We start from the raw sequence: 19,861 nt of genomic DNA on the forward strand, positions 1-19,861 counted from the left end.
GTAATCATACCTGTCGTTAGTGAATATTACATTGATCACTGGCGTAGGAAGCGGGGTGGGTGGGGCAGGTAGGCATCGCCCCCCCCCCCCCTCCACACACACACACACACACACTTTTTAGCGGCAGCCATGTTTTTTTTATATATTGATACATGTATTTATAGCTGTGTGTGCGTGTGTGTGTGTGTCAGTGTTTGACACCTTCCCACGCCCGTGTTCATTAAAAGCTCGTTTTAGGAAATAAAGGTTGGATATGACCATACATGGGAGCTTTCTCGTAGCATATCTGTATCGTACAACAAGGCACATTGCCTAAGCGATCATTCCAGCATCCAGCCACTTCTATCATCAACGATTCACTTTCTCCTTTCAGCGTATCGCTCATAGTGGTCCCGCTCATGGTGGTCCCGCCGCCCATTCCATTCCACATAAACGCAAACACCAACGCCATAAATAACCAGCTTGTACAGGACAGCCGGCTCAACCAGCTCATACAGAAAACTCTACTCAAACAGCTCCTACAGAAAACTCTACTCAACCAACGCCTACAGGAAACTCTACTCAACCAGCTCCTTCTGATGACTAAAGTCACCAATGCCTCAGCCATAAAATGAGAAACCGGTGGAATACCAACTTTAATACATGGCTTAAACCATAATCAGATTTACCTGGGGTTGTTTAGGGTTGTTGTTTTTCGTTTGGTTTTTTTTAATCGACTTACACTCGTTATACGTCATCCGCTATATTTTCTTTCAATATTCTGCCTTCTGCCAGTTTCAATCAGTAAATAATCATTATTAGTTTTGGAGTGGCTGTAAATAATGCGAAGTTTTTCAAGTACAGAAAATAATTTTCACATCCATGTTCTGTTTTAAGTATCCTGCAGGAAATGCATTGTGGATAGTTTAGGTTAGTTTGTTAGTATTTATATCTCAGTCGTTCAGAAACAGTAACGACTGAAAGCTCTTTCATTTAAATGTTTTTTTGTTTAGCCAGTCATTTATCTGGGCCTAATTTGTTTTGAGTACCTGTTGAACACGTTCACTTATCATAACTCTGTATAATATTACTCATATTTTGATGTCTTTCCAGAGATAACGTGGCCCAAATACTTAGCATTCTAATTTTTATTTTCATACCTAATGGAAAAACTCATACATCCCTTTAAAACATGAGCAGTGTTGTATTCTTTCTCATCTACAATATATTTCTTAAGAAATTTAACTATATTTGTTCAAAGTTTTGATTATTACCAACGCTTCCAATTTCTCAAGAATATAGAAGGATGTGGACAATAATACTACCACAATTTCATAACTGAATATAGGTAAATTTAGATTCCTTTTTCTAGTATTCAGTATAGTCAATCCGCTAGACTATGGTGTTGTTATTGGCTTGCTCTCTCTCTCTCTCTCTCTCTCTCTCTCTCTCTCTCTCTCTCTCTCTCTCTCTCTCTCTCTCTCTCTCTCTTTCCTTGGACAAATGATCCATATTTATGGCTATCGACAATATCTAATTTTATAGTTTTGATGTAGAAAGACTTTATTTTCTGGTTTTGAGCTAAAGATAACTATGTTTGACTTCTCAATATTTATGTTTAGTTTCCAATTACCGTTGTATTCTGAACACGTAGTGATTTTTCTAAGTTGTCCGAAGATATTTGCATCATCAGCATAACGTAGCATTGTAATTATAATAAAGTATTATATTCGTATTCTAATTTAATCCATTTTCATTGTTGAAATATAGAGCGAATAATATTGATGGAATATTGTCGCCTTGACGTACACAATTTTGGCCTGAAAACAAAATTGCATAATATTCGTTATTTTGACCAACACGTAATTTTATACATTGATGCATATTATAAACGATTTTCAGAAATTTACCGTTTACATATTATAGTTTTTGTGAAGATTCCAGAAATATATTATTCATTTGTTTTCCAAAACAGCGTATAATAATAATTCGTTGGTTTGATTCGGGTTCTCTCAGATTACCTTTCTTTTTATATATTGATTTGATAATACCTGCTGACCAGACGTTATCGGGCAATATGCTACAGTTAACAATAAGGTTCAGGCAATGTACTCCTCTGCGAAATCGCGGAATTCCGAGAAAAAAAGAAAAAAAAAAGAAAAAAGCGATTACATGAAATTTAAAAAAAAAAAAAAATTGCTTGTTCTGTTCTGTATGTGTGAATGCGTGTAGTGTCGGTGCACCAGGCCAAAAGAGAGGAAGAGGAATAGCTGGGGTAATAAACAGAATAACAAATTCGGTACCAGTTATTATCAAATTTATGTCCTCGTGAAATAATTTTCACCTGTCACTCGCTAAAGCTCGTGATCAGTGAAAATTATTTCACGATATTACCTCGAGACGAAAAAAGAATGGAAACTGGTGATCTACATTGTAAAATACCCTTTACCTACTTTTATTTTATTTTCTGTAAATTACGTATGTGTTATTTTAATATAATATAAATAGCGAACTATTTTCATTCACCAAATTCTCCGATGTTAGTCTTCCACATTTAAATTTGTCAAACGTGTCTGTAACTGAATGACGTCAATCGATAGGAAGAGTCCATCATGGGGTAACGAAATTGAAAGTAAATTTTCTAAACTAGTTATATGAAAAATACTATTGTGTATTTGAACCAATTTTTATTTATATAGACGCAAAAACAACAACAACATAATACTTTAAAGTGAAAGCAATACCAATAAACCACTTGTAAGATAAAAGAACATAACAAAATTTCAAATACCCTGCAATATGAAACAAAATGAATGAATGAATGAATGTTTAACGACACTCCAGCACGAAAAATACATCGGCTATTGGGTGTCAGCAATATGAAACGGTTTGAAATGTAAACTTGTAAACATTTTTGTCGATCAAACAGATTTGGATATATTCGTTCTTATTTAATTTTATTGTGCTACGTTACTAATTCATATTAAAACAAATTTGTGTGATAATGGTTGTGAATTTCAAATCTACAGCCTGTCATGTCGAAGGTAGGTGTCATTTGAGTAATTTTGTTGATGCTGGGAGGTGTGTTTGAAAACTCTGAGAGGCCATGATCGGGTAAACGGGGTCGCTTGTCGCGTTTTTAATTTGGGGGTTTACAATATGATTTTTCACTGGTGGGTGCATTTAAGGGATCAATATTTTCATCAATTTGTTGTAGAATTTTTGAATATTTGCGTTTTGTTGGCAAACCGTGAGTTATCGGTGTTGTCTGCTGTCGGTGACTACATTCTCGATCAGCTGATTTCGTTCAACGATTGTTATTTGAAATTCTGCTTGAAGAGGCCAATGCAGCAAGTGTTGCTATATCGTCTGGGGAGTATTCTGCAGGGTCATTTTCTGGTCCAAATATTGTTTCCAATTCATCCAAATTAAACGACTCGGCGTCTTCTATGGGTACATCCAGTGACACTTCACCGCGTATGAATACACGTAAACAACGTTACAGTAGGTACATTGACTTTCGGAGGTGGTATATCGTAATGCTTGACTTCTTACAGATATACCGGCCTCGGTGGCGTCGTGGCAGGCCATCGGTCTACAGGCTGGTAGGTACTGGGTTCGGATCCCAGTCGAGGCATGGGATATTTAATCTAGATACCGACTCCAAACCCTGAGTGAGTGCTCCGCAAGGCTCAATGGGTAGGTGTAAACCACTTGCACCGACCAGTGATCCATAACTGGTTCAACAAAGGCCATGGTTTGTGCTATCCTGTCTGTGGGAAGCGCAAATAAAAGATCCCTTGCTGCTAATCGGAAGAGTAGCCCATGTAATGGCGACAGCGGGTTTCCTCTCAAAATCTGTGTGGTCCTTAACCATATGTCTGACGCCATATAACCGTAAATAAAATGTTTTGAGTGCGTCGTTAAATAAAACATTTCTTTCTTTCTTACAGATAGTTTACTATTGATAATAACTGGTAACTCGTTTATTATCCTCTGTTTATCCTGTAACTTACCCATGATATCCATGTCATAAACCCATGTGATAATTTACTTTATTAACCCGGTTAATAATGGTATGCAAATTTGCAAGGTCTCTAGGTAATGTGTTGTTGTGGATGGGACATTTGCTTACAAGCCAACAAGACCCGTGTACTTGAGTGTAACGTTTTCAAAGATTTGATTAAAATGCGTGACGTCAAACTAATTTGTGCTAATCGTGATGACGTCATAATATCGATAGCGGCGACTTTAGTACTGTGATTTACTAAAAAAAATACCTAATTAAACCGTTATTTTAGAAGTGTTATAGGATAAATAGAATCCGCTACTCGTGTTTTTTAATATGTAAAATATCATCCTCGTCTAGTTAATTGGTATTTGTCTCGGCAGAGCCTCGACAAATACCGATTAACATAGACTCTGTTGATATTTTCCATATTAAAAAATACTCGTGACGAATCCTCTATTTATCACATATAGGTGTGTGTGTGTGTGTGTGAATGTGTGTGTGTGTGTGTGTGTGAATGTGTGTGTGTGTGTGTGTGTGTGTGTGAATGTATGTATGTATATCTTACATTTTCATTGCATTCAAAGTATGTGATATTTTTCAGATCACATACTTTAAGAAAGTTCGTGCTATTAAAGCATTTTTTAAAAATAAAATGTATTAATATAATTGTTAGTGTAGTGTGAAAGGAATGTTTTAGTTCTGCTAGAGTTGTACTCTGCGATAACACTGTAAACGTAAGAGTGTTGCAGTGGCAGTCCGTTATCACTTTTAGAACGTTTAACTTCGGGAGGAAGGTAATGGTATGCCAACATATATTGCCCTTTGCAAAATGGCAAGCTGAAAATTACAGTACCAGTATTCGCACATTTTAAAGTGACAGACCCTAGTTTTTAAACACTACGACGTATTTGTCACCATTAAAGCCGGGTTTTTCGGTGGGGTTTTTTGCATAATTTAAATTAGAAGTACATATATTTTATTATTTGGAATATTGATTTCGTACACCTGAAGTGATTTTTGTTATCCAGGTTTTTGCAATATCCCAAAATGTATTTTCTATAATTCTAAAAACTCACGTTTCTCTGAAAAGTAATGGTTATCGAAATAAAGTCCGTTTATTTTCAGACGGTATTTCGGTGTTTAAACATGACAGACTTTAGCTTCTCTCTGTTATAATCTTATTCAAATGCGTGTTGAAGGTTTGTAGATTAACTAAACTTAGTGTCCATTTTCACGGTCTCAAACTAGGGTCTGCACCTTTAAAGTATCCCTCTTGTCACTCTTATGACTGAGGGTAGAGCAGTGATTTATCACTCCCTTCTGTTTTTCAAACATGTTTATTTAATCACTGATCACATATATATTTTGTTCTTTCAAGTATGGACCGGAAAAAAACAATGTCCTTACTGAATGACTCGGCTTAGTGGATCATACAAAAGTGTGCTTGGACCAAACATGTTTTAAAAATTGAGAATTATAGGGACTGCTATGTTGGTTTCTTGCTAGTTTTTAAAGTCTGTTAGTAAATATTGTCTTATGTCTGTGAACATTTTATTTAACGTACTGTGTATTATGGGTCTTATAGATACTCGTATATGATTAAAACTATACGACATTGTATAAAATTGGTCTTATTGATAATATGGCAAAAAAGAAAAATGACACTGTATAAAATTGATCTTATTGTCGTTAAAATAGCATTACATCGTATAAAAATTGGTTTTATTGTTACAGTGTTATATATTTAAAGTTTGTTACTGTGTTCAAAACCAAAAAAAGCATTTGTTAATCTATTCCGACGCCATATAACGTAAATAAAATGTGTTGAGTGCGTCGTTAAATAAAATATTTCCTATATTTGTTAGTTTATAGACTGTTTTGGGGTTTATACCGTTTAAAGCGGCAGACCCTAGTTTATTTATGTTCGCAGATGATTAAAAAGAAAAAAGGGGGAAAGTGCTATTTATTGTTCGAAACATCTGTAATGAATTGTATTAAAATACTATTTTATTAGAAATTGAATATTAAAAATTAAGAGGCGTAAATTCCAATCTCTTTAAACTCTTTAAACATTGTGTATGTTTCCCAAATAGTTATGACGTCAAATTTAGTACCGACAAGGTCGTTGCTATGTAAGCGTCAAATCGTCTGATAATATTGTACATGGCCGCTGGGGTAATAAAGCTTTATCATATACTGTCATGGCGATTTATACATTTTTGACAGAGTTAATGCCCTTGAACTTAGGATATATGAATACGAGTTGGTCTCGGTAGGAGACAAGTATAGCAGCATTCTCTACATGACTGTTCTTAGTCATATCCACCTTCTTTAAACAATTAAAGGAATAAGCAAACCAGCTAGAGATGATCAATTGATTTACTTTAAATTTGTATTGCACATGTATCTTCAAGTTTGTCTTTATTGATGATTAATTATTCCATCACAAATGTATTTTGCTGTTAATAAATATTTTGCATTTGATTTGTTTTTGTTAAAGTTTGAAAACTTTGATGTCTTTGTATTTTGTTAAAAAAATAATTTGAGACAGTCACATGGTTTAGGATCAAAATACATAGAGAACAAAAGCAGACAAATGTGTTGCAGACATGGTGTGTACAACACAGAATGTCATCATTATATATTCTATGTTTTCCTCAACTCCGTAACATATCTCTATTCGGTAATGATTTTCTCTAATTAGGCTTAAAAATTAAAAATAATATTTTGGAAAGTTTGCATTATTGTGACTTTGTCGTTTTTAATTAAACAATTAAACAATATCGCTCAGCTCACACAGGCCCGTCTTCGTGAGTGGAATAACATCCCACAAAGGATCATAAACAACTTGATTGGGTCAGTGGTAAAGAGAGTTAGAGCAAACGCCGTTTATGATAACACAACAAACCTTGTCAAAATGTATTCAATAACGCAGACATAACCTAAACATCCAAAGACTTGCGTTTGTTTTTACCGTCTGTATGTATATGTATATATATATATATATATATATATATATATATATATATATATATATATATATAGAGAGAGAGAGAGAGAGAGAGAGAGAGAGAGAGAGAGAGAGAGAGAGAGATTGGGGTGAGAGGGATAGTATTTGGCGCCTATAGGCCACAAAACCCACCCATGGGTGTTCGTAAGAATTTTTCAGGGGGGTGGGGGGGGGGGAGGAAGACATGTTGGCACTTAATATTAAAACAGCCACAGTAAGGCATATACGGGCATGGCGAAAGTAAGTGTACATTTGTGGAGGTGACTGACTGTTTGAGATTTTCTACTGGGGCTCGGGGACATGCTCCCCCGGGAGAATTGAAAGCTAGATTGTCTGAAATGCAATTTCTTGCATTCTACAAGTGAAATTCATCATTACAAATGCTGACAAAGTCAACATTTTAAAAGTTCCTTTTGCACGATCAGGGTTTCTGCCAAAAGGGTAAATGAGTATGGCGCCATACCCAAAATTTGACAAAATGAATTACTCTTATCATTATCTTTACCCTAAGCCTAAACTTAACCCATTTTCTTCCTGGGGGATCCCCCACCCCATGCCCCCTATCGACTGCAGTTGCGTTCAGCACACACATTGTCCCTTTAAGGCGCTATATACTACCTGAGCAGAAGAGAACAATCATTGTGACATGATTTTAGCAAACATAATTGATACTTCGCCACCTCAACGTTGATAATTGCAACCTTCTCCACTAATGGGTTAATTGCGGAGAGGCAATTCTCGTTAAAAACAACATGTAACACAGGCAGTGTAAACAATGGTTTTGTCTGTAGCTAAACAGACACATATCTGTCAGTTTGATATGTCATAATCAAGAGGCAATGTTACACAATCATACTGTTAAATCTGTTCAGGACCCAACATAAAATAAAGAAGTCTTCTCTTTTTCAAAGAACATCGTTAAACAGTGGGGGAAAGACTGAGTCTATATCACAGGTTTGTTAAAAATTAACAATAATGGTTTTAACACGAGTCTAATTCCAGCCAGTGCTCCACAAGTAGTGTAACAATTTTTCTCTTTTTTTTTTTTTAACGACACCACTGGAGCACATTGATTTATTAATCATCGGCTATTTGAATGTCAAACATTTGGTAATTTGACATATAATCTCAGAAAGGAAATCCGCTACATTTTTTTTTTTCATTTGTACCAAGTGATCTTTTATATGCACCATCCCACAGACATGATAGCACATACCACGACATTTGTTATTCCAGTCGTGGTGCACTGGCTAGAACGAGAAACAGCCCAATGAGACTACTGACGGGCATCGATCCTAAACCGAGCGCGCATCTACGAATGATTTACCACTGGGCTACGTCCCGCCCTATAGTGTAACAAAGGCCGTGGTATGTACCATCCTGTGTGTTTGATGTTAGTTACATATAATCTGAATTATATAAAAAAAACAAAACAAAAACGTTTACACAGCTGCTATGAAATGCACTCATGAATCAATGTCAAAACAATAAATGAATGGATGAATGGATGAATGAATGAATGAATGAATGAATGAATGAAATGAATGCATGAATGAATGAATGAATGAATGAATGAATGAATGTTTAACAAGAAACCAGCACGAAGAATACATCGCCCACTGTCAAAACAGTCGCAATATCAGGTGTTCGCGTAAAGCAGCATATCCTGGGACGTAGGATCGATATCCGTCGGTGGTCCCTTTGGGCTATTAAATTTTCCCGTCGCAGCCAGCTCAACACTAGTGGCATGTGCTGTTTTGTCTATGTTGTGGTGCCTATAAAAGATACATTGCCAAATATATACGTAGCGGGTTTCCTGTCAAAATTACCAATTGTTTGACATCCAATAGCCGATGATTAATAAATCAATGTGCTCTAGTCGTATCGTAAAACAAAACAAAGTTTAACTTTTCATTCCAGTTGTAATGATCCATATTTCTGGGCTGTGTACTACTATCACCGATGACAAATCTAAGACGTAAAATCAGCCTTGCAGACGCTTAGTCAAAGGTTTTTTTTATATATTCTAAACGTGTTTTATTTTCAAGGGCGTAGGCTGGGGGAGGTTTGGACGACCCCCCCCCCCCCCACACCCCCCCACACACACCCCACCCCCGCCCCGCTAAAGCAAATGGTCAGCTTTCAGAACTAAAACATACAAGTTTATACATATGGAGTTTCTGGCGGTGCAAAAACTAAAATAGAAAAAGGGTCCACTTGGTTCATATTCGACCCCCCCCCCCCCCCCCCCCCGGTTCAGATCACGCTACGTCCCTGGTTTTATGTTAATGTTCCATCAAACAATACAAAACACACTGCAAACATTAGTGGACTTTATATGTTTTATATAATGTATGAATTTCTATTTATGCATATATTATGCATTTTTGGAACAAGTGCATCGGTTAATGCTTGTGGGTTTTTTCAGTGTTGTGCTTTATGTATATATGTGTAAGAAATAAGGTGTGAGGAGATATTGTCCGGGTGGCATTACTCAAGGGGAAATAGTCCAAGGGGGGGGGGGGGGGGGGGGGGGGGGTAGTCCGGGAAAATAATATCCTAATTATTATTATTATATGATGTATAGTGAATATTCATGTTAGTTTGTATGATTTATAACAAGTTTCTAGGTTAATTGGAGAACATTATAGCGTGTTTCTACTCACATCAGAATATGGGAAATACCTACAGGCAATTCTGTGTTGGAAGTGCCGAATAATGTGATAGGGTCAGTTAGTGATTAAGCGCAAATAAAAGATCTCTTCCTTTGGGAGCAATAGCTTTCCTACACGTATATCTCTTGACCATGTGCAGTTATGTCACACAAACATTCGTGGAAATGATTATATCCAACTGTTATTAGATTGAGCTACAGAAATACTTTTTGTTCTTGTCTCGTCTTTTCGGAGGAGCCAAGATATAAATTTTACATTTTTGGCTGCGGTATTAACTTTTGCATTTACCTGACAGTGTAAATTAATGTTACATCTATGAATGTTCATCGCAGTGTATGTTAAACAAATATTTGAAATTAATATAATATTATATATTTTTAAACATGCATTGAGATGAACATCAGTGGATGCAGCTATCAGTGACACACCGGCCTCGGTGGCGTCGTGGCAGGCCATCGGTCTACAGGCTGGTAGGTACTGGGTTCGGATCCCAGTCGAGGCATGGGATTTTTAATCGAGATACCGACTCCAAACCCTGAGTGAGTGCTCCGCAAGGCTCAATGGGTAGGTGTAAACCACTTGCACCGACCAGTGATCCATAACTGGTTCAACAAAGGCCATGGTTTGTGCTATCCTGCCTGTGGGAAGCGCAAATAAAAGATCCCTTGCTGCCTGTCGTAAAAAGAGTAGCCTATGTGGCGACAGCGGGTTTCCTCTAAAAACAGTGTCAGAATGACCATATGTTTGACGTCCAATAGCCGATGATAAGATAAAAAATCAATGTGCTCTAGCGGCGTCGTTAAATAAAACAAACTTTACTATCAGTGACACCACATACGTTTATGCTGTGAGACATTTAAATTTAACAAAATTCTTGTTTACCGATAATCTTTATTATGGTACTGTTTGACAATGTGTATTTCAGTGACAAGATATTCCCTGCTCTAGGTTTTGGAGCCAAGGTTCCTCCTGATATGAACATTTCCTTTGAGTTTGCTCTCAACTTTAACACATCAAACCCATGCTGTGCTGCTTAGTCTGTTTTCCAGCATTGTAGATAGTTCTAGTTGCGTGTCATATAAACAAATTATTCAGATATGTTTTCTTAACAGTAAAGTTCTGACTTATAACGAACCGGAAGGGACCTTGATAGTTAGTTCGTTATAGCAGTAGGTCGTTTTACAATGTTTGTACAAGTTGGTTATTAATATATAAGGAGATAAACGCGACTTTACGATCAGTTCGTTCTATACAGTAGTTCGTTCTAAGTGTACTTTACTGTAATTGAATATGATTGATAAAATCTGCATTTTTAAAAATAATATTTACTATTTGTTGTTATTAATATATGGTTTAGTAGCTTTAAACAAACTATCCTTTCATTCTGCAAGACCACAATATGTCAAATGTTTTCATGAAAGTTGTAAAAACATTAAAAAAAATTAAGGGTTGTTGACCATTTTCCTAATGCAATAAAATATTTCAATACTGTCGTCCGAAGGTAAATGTATTTAATTTACTTTATAATTTTGATATTGGAAATAAAAAGGTGGTTTTGCCTTAAAATAAACTGGCCTGAAACCTTTTTACCATGTATGTCCATGATTTTACCCACAGTATTAGTTGTAATCAATGCAAAAATGCATAATGATTCGGTTGCAACCCTCTATAGTTAGCTGTTATCAGTTTTAAATCCTGTTCAGGACGAATGGAGAATTCCACTTGACAAACCTCATGGAGTTCCCCACTATTAATTACCATCACAGGATAAAGCCAACATTTCGTTAACCAGTTATACTCTTTATCTGCACAAATTATCAATTGTCATATTATATACCATGTATTCCTAGGCGTACGGGCTCCCATTTTTCTAGGGGGGGGGGGGGGGGGGGGGGGGGGGGTGGGGCAGGCTGATTTATGCCCGAATTAAACAAAAAATGCTCGAATCTGTATTATAATGTTTATTCATATTAGCAATACTGCCCAACAGCTATATAGGGTTGGAAATTAATCACCACGCAGTTTGACATGGATTCCAACCAATACTGTGTGTAGCATAATGAAAATATATGGTGAAAAGTGTGCAGGCTTGCTCATTTTTCGCACATTTTACTATTGTATTTGCCCGAATTTGATAATTTACACCAGTTGCCTCTACCCCCACCCCCGTCTCATACGCTTATCAGTGGCACAGGAAGTGTGTGTGTGTGGGGGGGGGGGGACTATGCCCCCCCCCCTTTTTTTTTAGCAGCGACGCTAGTTTTAGCACTTTCTTACAATCATGGCTTATGCATATATTTGCTAAAAGGGCATACAATAATGATGCGCTATGTTGTACACACCACACATCCAATACATTTGTTTGTATTTTGTTCTCTTATGTACAGTATTTCCGGCCAGATGCCTGAATACTGAATAAAGTATGCCGAAATTATTCACAAAAGAACACAAATACATCAATATTTTCAACCTTTAATTAACAAATATAACAACAAGTCAAATATATAATAATTATTAACAGACAAAGTAAAATTCATAATATAAAAGACAATCAACCCAGCACCTGCAGCTGGTTTGCCTGTTCCGTTAAAGGGACAGATCTTAGGTTTTAAACACTAAGGCATAATTTTCACCGAAATCAAACATTACTTAGATTGTATTGCTGAGATTACCCATTTCCGTACAACCTAAGTGTCTCTGGTCATCCTGGTGTTTCTAACACCACAGAATGCATTTTTTATTTATTTTTAAAATGCACATGTTTCTGAGAAGTAAAGGTTATGGAGTCGCGTTTAGTCTAGTTTTAAGGGTATTTCAAGATCACGGATTCTTGTTTCATTCTGGTGTATCCAAATTTGCTACAGGTTTGTAAATTAACCAAACTTGGTGTCCATGTTTACTGAAACTAGGGTTTATGTGAAAAATATACCTTCGCGTTTAATAAATACGATCTGTCCCTTTCAAGCAGAAGAAAATATGTACAGTGGAGTAAGAACACTTTACTTATAATAACATAATAATCACTATAATAATGTACATATTAAAGGAACTTCATTAAAGAGACACCCCTGTCTGGGACACATCCACATGAGAATCTCGGAGGATGTGCCCAAGACAGTCGTGCTTGAACCTTCGGTGGATGTAAGCACGAGTCAAATGGCTGATTGATTGATTAAAGAGAGTGTCTTGCATTTGCAGCCATTGTCAACATGTTTTCGACTAATAGGGCTGTTTTAAAGGGACATTCCTGAGTTTGCTCCATTATAAGATGTTTCCGACTAATAAAATAGTTCTACGATTAAACTTACATATTAATATATTTTCTTGTTTAGAATATCAGTCTCTGTATATTCAATGTGTTTCTGGTCGTCTTAATATTTCTAAGAAGCCCAAACTTGAATTTTGTCTTCAAATAATTTCGTACGTACAAAACAACAATATTTTAGGAAATAAAAGGAAATTTTACTTTTTACAAATATTAGAACGATCAGAAACACGTTTAGTATACAGCCACTAATATTTTATGCCAAAAAATATATATGTAATTACAATCGTTAAAAAGTATCCGTTAGTCGATAACATTTTAAAAATTGCAGCAAACTCAGGAATGTCCCTTTAAAGGGACTGTCCTGAGTTTGCAGCCATTAATTGTTCACATGTTTCCAACTAACCTTCCTGTTTTAAAGGGAATATCACAAGTTTGTAGTCATTGTTAATATGTTTCCAACTAACTAAATTATGTATGACCACTAAGCAGGCATCCCCTACGTTAACCTTTCCATCTAGGAGCCAGATGGTGGCTACTTCCATTATTTTATATAGAGAGTATGAAATGTTTTAGTCACCAGATGGAACAAAATTGGTTGCATATATGCCACCAAATCCGATTATCGGTCTCATTGCAAGATGGCTGTTTCATACATCCCAGGTGTATGTGCAGCAATTTTAGCAGGAGGCAGGAGGGGGACTAGACTGGAGAGCAAATTTTAATTGGGGGGGGGGGGGGGGGGGGTAGAGTTATACTGTGTAGAAATATATATTGCAAAAAACCCCAAGAAAACTTGCTTGAGCATCTCGGTTAAAGTTTGAAGTGTGATCACTCCCCTTATAAGGGATAGCCTGCCACTAAACACTTTGACAGGCAATGTTACGGCAGAGTATATCTTTAAAAGTTGAGAAGAAACAAACCATTCCTTTCATTGTGGTACACGTAGAAGGCCGCCAGAACTGTCTTATTTTAAGGGACAGACCCTAGTTTGTAAACACTGAGGCATATTTTTCACTATTAGAGCCGTTTGTGATCACTGAAATCAGACATTACTTACATTTAATAGTTGAAATTATCCATCTTCGTACAACCGAAGTGTTTCTGGTAATCCTCGTGTTTCTAATACCACAAAAAGCATTTTTCATATTTTAAAAAACACACGTGCGTCTGACGGTTATGAAGTCACGTTTAGTCTATTCTTAAGTGTATTTCAACGTCACAGACTCTTGTTTCACTCTGTTGTATCCAAATGTGTTACAGGTTTGTAAATTAACCAAACTTAGTGTCCATTTTTACGGGTTGAAACTAGGTCTAGGTGAAAAATATGCCTTAGTGTTTAAAAACTAGGGTCTGTCCCTTCAACAATGCACTCCAAGTGACAATACATTTTTATTTATAGTTATATGACAACCAACATGCGGTTAATTAAGGACCACATAGATTATGAGACAGAAAACCCCTGCTGCCACTCCATTCACTTCTTCTGATCTTTTATATACACCATCCCACAGAGAGGATAGCACACACCACATCCCACAGAGAGGATATCACACACCACATCCCACAGAGAGGATAGCACACACCACATCCCACAGAGAGGATATCAAACACAACATCCCACAGAGAGGATAGAAAACACCACATCCCACAGAGGATAGCACACACCACATCCCAGAGAGAGGATAGCACACACCACATCCAACAGAGAGGATAGCATACACCACATCCCACAGAGAGGATAGCATACACCACATCCCACAGAGAGGATATCACACACAACATCCCACAGAGAGGATAAAAAACACCACATCCCACAGCGAGGATAGGACACACCACATCCCACAGAGAGGATAGAAAACACCACATCCCACAGAGGATAGCACACACCACATCCCACAAAGAGGATAGCATACACCACATTCCACAGAGAGGATAGCACACACCACATCCCACAGAGAGGATAGGACACACCACATCCCACAGAGAGGATAGAAAACACCACATCCCACAGAGGATAGCACACACCACATCCCACAGAGAGGATAGCATACACCACATTCCACAGAGAGGATAGCACACACCACATCCCACAGAGAGGATAGCACACACCACATCCCACAGAGAGGATAGCATACACCACATCCCACATCCCACAAAGAGGATAGCACACACCACAACCTTTGTTGTACCAGTTATGGAACACTGGCTGGAATGAGAAATAACCCAATGGGCCCTCCAACTGATATTTCATTCCTAGATCAATTGTGTATCAGATGATCACTTTACCACTGGGCTACATCCCACCGTTGATAACAAGTACAAGATAAATAACAACACACTGTAATATGTCATCCCACCGTTGATAGCAAGTACAAGATAAATAACAACACACTGTAATATGTCATCCCACCGTTGATAGCAAGTACAAGATAAATAACAACACACTGTAATATGTCATCCCACCGTTGATAACAAGTACAAGATACATAACAACACACTGTAATATGTCATCCCACCGTTGATAATGGGCCCTCCGATTCATTTCTGTACAAGATAAATAACAACACACTGTAATATGTCATCCCACCGTTGATAACAAGTACAAGATACATAACAACACACTGTAATATGTCATCCCACCGTTGATAACAAGTACAAGATAAATAACAACACACTGTAATATATCATCCCACCGTTGATAACAAGTACAAGACACTGTAATATATCACAAAATTGTACTTGGATAAATTTGCAAATTAGATGTAAATTAGTCAAGGTCTCGGTTTATTGACATTTAAGCAAACATACTTGGGTGACACTCCATAATTGACGTATGCATTCATAGTCGTCAAATAAAAACATTTCAATGGCAATTTGACACTGATATATGAAAGCTGTCCAGCGTTCAGAAAACAAAAAACGTTAGGCATAACTTTATTTTGATGTAAGGACATCCAAAATGACGCCATTCGAGTTTGATGTCATTTCCATTCAAAAATACACCGCGCCACATATTCTTACGTCATTTGAATATCTAGTAATGGCGGACTGGAATTAAAGTTGCGTGTACAGTTTACAAAAAGACGTTGTATTAAGCTTGAGCTTATATCATAAAGAGATTATTACCCTCGTGTATTTCGGTATCGTCAACATCATATATTAGGAATAAAAAAAAAAATTGTATTATGCTCGCCAGAGGCTCGCATAATACAATTTTTATTCCTAATATATGATATTGACGATACCGAAAAACACTCTGGTAATAACCTCTCTCTCTCTCTATATATATAAATAATAAAAAAAAGAAGAAAGACTGATCACACCCCTTTGAGTAAAAATCTTATTAAAATAAAAAAAATTAAATGTGACTAAATAGTGCATAATTCAAAGACATAAAAAAAGAACAAAAAAGAACAAAAAAAAAGTAGAAGAGAAAATCATAGAAACCAGGTAATTTATGAAAAATGTCCCTCATTTTGAAATCCAGTAACTGTCAAAGTATGCAACACTAGACATTAACAATTTACACACACTTTCTGTTATGTTTAAATTTCCACTTTGATAGACATTTTACTTTTCAAAGATGGGCAGCTGACCCCTCTGACACCCCCTGTCTTCGGGGATTTAGACTGCACCAAAGCTGAGATGATAAAGGGTGTGCCCAAAATACGCAAGCCCAAGTTAAGTACAGACATAATAAACTCAAAACATTTCACCACAAAACCAATGGAATATGTTAATGTGTAATTACATGTAGATACAAATAATTTGAAATGCATTTCTGAATATTTACAACTTTTTACCAGCTATTATTAACATTATATGCAACTACACTAAAAAGACCTTAGTGTGCTTAGAAGGTAGTACTAAACCCAATAACATCCGGCCGGGTCAAAGTTCGAGGTGAACCAAACTTTTGATAGAGCAGTTAATACCACAAATCCTGGCATTTGGTGATAAATGTGACAATGTTTGTTGTCAAAACATACAGTTTCATCTTGGCAATAAATGTATGCATTTTTATTTCATCTAGTACTACTTTATCAAATATTCTTGTGCTTGAAACATGTATGCGGTCACCTGTAAAACTAAGTACTGCAATTCTGTATGAAACTAGGGTTGTTGTAAACTGGTTATATTGAAAATGAGTCATGAAAGGTTTCACTTTTTTAGTTAATACTTTGTGGTCGGGGTTGTAGTACTGATATGTATGGGTTATAGTTAGGTAGTTATACAATTGGTATAGTGTTTTTAACCACATGCTAACATTTTTATTGGTATTGTACAAGCAGTGCCCAAATTAGTTAGATCTAATTAAAAGCCCTGCGACTTTTATTTTGAATTATGTTTTGGTTTTAGAACAATAATGCTTAATAATACAAAGTATCAATATAAAGTGACGTCATCTTGGTTCCCTGACAACATATTTTTTCACAATGCAGGTTTTCTGCCAGAGGGTAAAACAGGCACGGCGCCATTCCCAAAGTTTTTAGAAGATTTTTTTGATTTTTTTTACTTTTTGACAAAATTAATTACTCTTACATTACTGAAAGCCTTTCTTAGCCTTAACCCTAACCTTAACCCTGGTCGTCTGCAGTTCCATTCAGTATACGTTGTAAATATTCAATTTCATAGTGCCTACCGAAAAATGTATTTCGGGTAGAAACCCTGCAATGGGATGACTTTAAATTGTAATGAATGTAATGAATACTTAATTACTGTTGAAATCTTTATTAAAATGATATTTGTACTGTAATCGGTTCCCCTAAATGAATACCTGCAGACCATACAACCATAGCAATATCGACACAGAAGTTTCTTCCTAGTAACGCTGTGGCATAAGTTAACTTATTGTAACCTGTATGATCTTCTCTTTATGCACGTTACTCGTACAAGGGACAATATTTCAAAATCTTAAGCAACCGAAAGTAAGTTCTTGCGAGTTTTACTACCATAACCGATTGTTCGGTTACGTGAATATGGTTCTCGAAATCGACGAGTTAGGCCTACCTAATCCTAAAACATTTGAACTATGGTTCTGCGTGTGCTACATTGGTGGTTCAAAAACATAAACTGATTTTCACTTTCATTACTGATATATGGTACTTTTAATTTTAGAATGTAATTGTTCAACACCCGTGATTTTAAAGTTGCGAAACCGACATGCGAACAAAATAAACGGTTCTTGTGAAATATTATGTCCTGCTCGTACCTGTTTACTTGCTATGAATGGGCTTGATCTATAAACCACCACATCTCACTAACATAGGACTTACAGGTTGTGAGAAATTGAGCTAAATTCAAAACGTAATAGTGAGTTAAATAAAAAGGTTGACACCATTGCTACCAGAAAATCAATAACTACCGATATACCTCACCTTTTTAACTTTGTAAAAGCCAGATCCTAAACAAGACAAATCTGACTAGTTTATGACATACTAAAATGGCATACCAGGGAATCCGTGTGATGCTTGTTGAGGATATCCTGGAACAGGTGGCTGAGGAGGATATCCTGGAACAGGTGGCTGATGAGGATATCCTGGAACAGGTGGCTGAGGAGGGTATCCTGTAGGAGCTTGTTGATGGTATTCGATACGAGCTTGCTTAGGGTATCCAGTAGGAGCTGGCGGCGGATTGGCAAGCTGAAAGAATAGACTTAATAGTTAGTAATACAAGTGCATGGTTAAATGCTCAATGAGTTGCTGAGGGGAAATCAACTTTATATACCATAATGCTTGGAGAAAGATTTAATGTATGCTCATGTTGGACCTGGTTTGTAATGAATGTACTATCTGACAGGTTAGTCCAAGAGCTAGGGGTGTGTTTATTTAACCGTAAAGGTCCAAAAGGTATGAGGGTATTTTTGAAAACCCTGATATATGTAGTTTATTGAATGGGGTTTCTTAGTAGCCAAATCTATTCCGATTTCTTAAAATGTTGATGTTTTTAATAATAGTATTAAAATCTGTGCCTTGGAGGAACTGGGGATAAGGATAACTAAAATGCCTGTAGTTCATTCAGTATACAAGATAGAATAACAAATGACCCTTCATATTAACGCTACTGGTCTCTACTATCTACTCATAAAATTTCAAACAATGTCACCATTAAAATATAGGCCATTCCTTTCTGTAAACTGTGTTTTATAAAATCTTTTAAACAAGTTTTGTATACTTCATGGAAGAGAAAAATAACAGATTTAGTTAACTGGTTCCAATATATCCTATATAATGACATGATTTCCATGGTATGACAGTTTAACGGAATTTCCTGTATTTAAGGTTATGGGAAACATATTGTCACACAACTCTAAATGTTTTAGAGGTAGGTTTATATATTACCACTCAAATTGAAGGTTATAACAGGAGGTAATCATTGATCATTTCAACATGGTTGCTTGATTAATTAGGTCACCGGCGGTCAAACGGTCACAATGCTTTACCAACGCTTAAAATTGGTCCATTTTCTTTGGTCAAGACTTATAATATATATATATATATATATATATAATGTGATTTATCACGTTTTTAAAATAGTTTACGTATACTTCTAAGCAAATAGAAGGGGAACACACTATGTTTAGTGAAATGGTTCCAACTTAAAATATATAATGGCACGTTTGTTTTCAATATGGGGTTTTTTTTTTCTGACATTGAAATTTTTAAAAGTTGAAGGTAGTAGCATGAAGTAATCATTAATGTGTATTTCTATATGGTTGGTTGAATAATGAGGTTAGCAGAAGTCAAAAGGTGACCATTTGGTTTTGCCAACACCTAAAATCTTAACCATTTTCTTTGGTCAAACGTCTCTCTCATTTCTATACAATCTAGTTATCAAATATGTTAAACAGTTTTTGTATACTTTTAGGTAAACAGAATAGGAAAACAACAGGTTTAGTTAATGCAATCGTGAACATG

At 36.3% G+C, this 19,861-nt stretch overlaps 2 protein-coding genes across 2 annotated transcripts in view; one reads left to right on the plus strand and one right to left on the minus strand.

Annotated features, from left to right (window-relative positions):
- Nucleotides 1-3,661, plus strand: part of LOC121388930 (neuropilin and tolloid-like protein 1) — a 44,168-nt gene extending 40,507 nt beyond the window's left edge. The window contains exon 5 of the mRNA XM_041520477.1: nt 374-3,661. Within this exon, the coding sequence (XP_041376411.1) occupies nt 374-457 (84 nt within the window). The 3' untranslated portion in view covers nt 458-3,661. The remainder of the gene's footprint in view (nt 1-373) is intronic.
- A 12,488-nt stretch (nt 3,662-16,149) lies between these two features.
- LOC121388013 (low-density lipoprotein receptor-related protein 3-like) overlaps nt 16,150-19,861 on the minus strand; it is a 60,156-nt gene continuing 56,444 nt past the window's right edge. Inside the window, exon 5 of the mRNA XM_041519214.1 lies at nt 16,150-18,586. Coding sequence (XP_041375148.1) covers nt 18,383-18,586 — 204 coding nt within the window. The 3' untranslated portion in view covers nt 16,150-18,382. The remainder of the gene's footprint in view (nt 18,587-19,861) is intronic.

This window comes from Gigantopelta aegis, chromosome 14, assembly GCF_016097555.1.
Source record: "Gigantopelta aegis isolate Gae_Host chromosome 14, Gae_host_genome, whole genome shotgun sequence".
Lineage (NCBI taxonomy): Eukaryota > Metazoa > Mollusca > Gastropoda > Neomphalida > Peltospiridae > Gigantopelta > Gigantopelta aegis.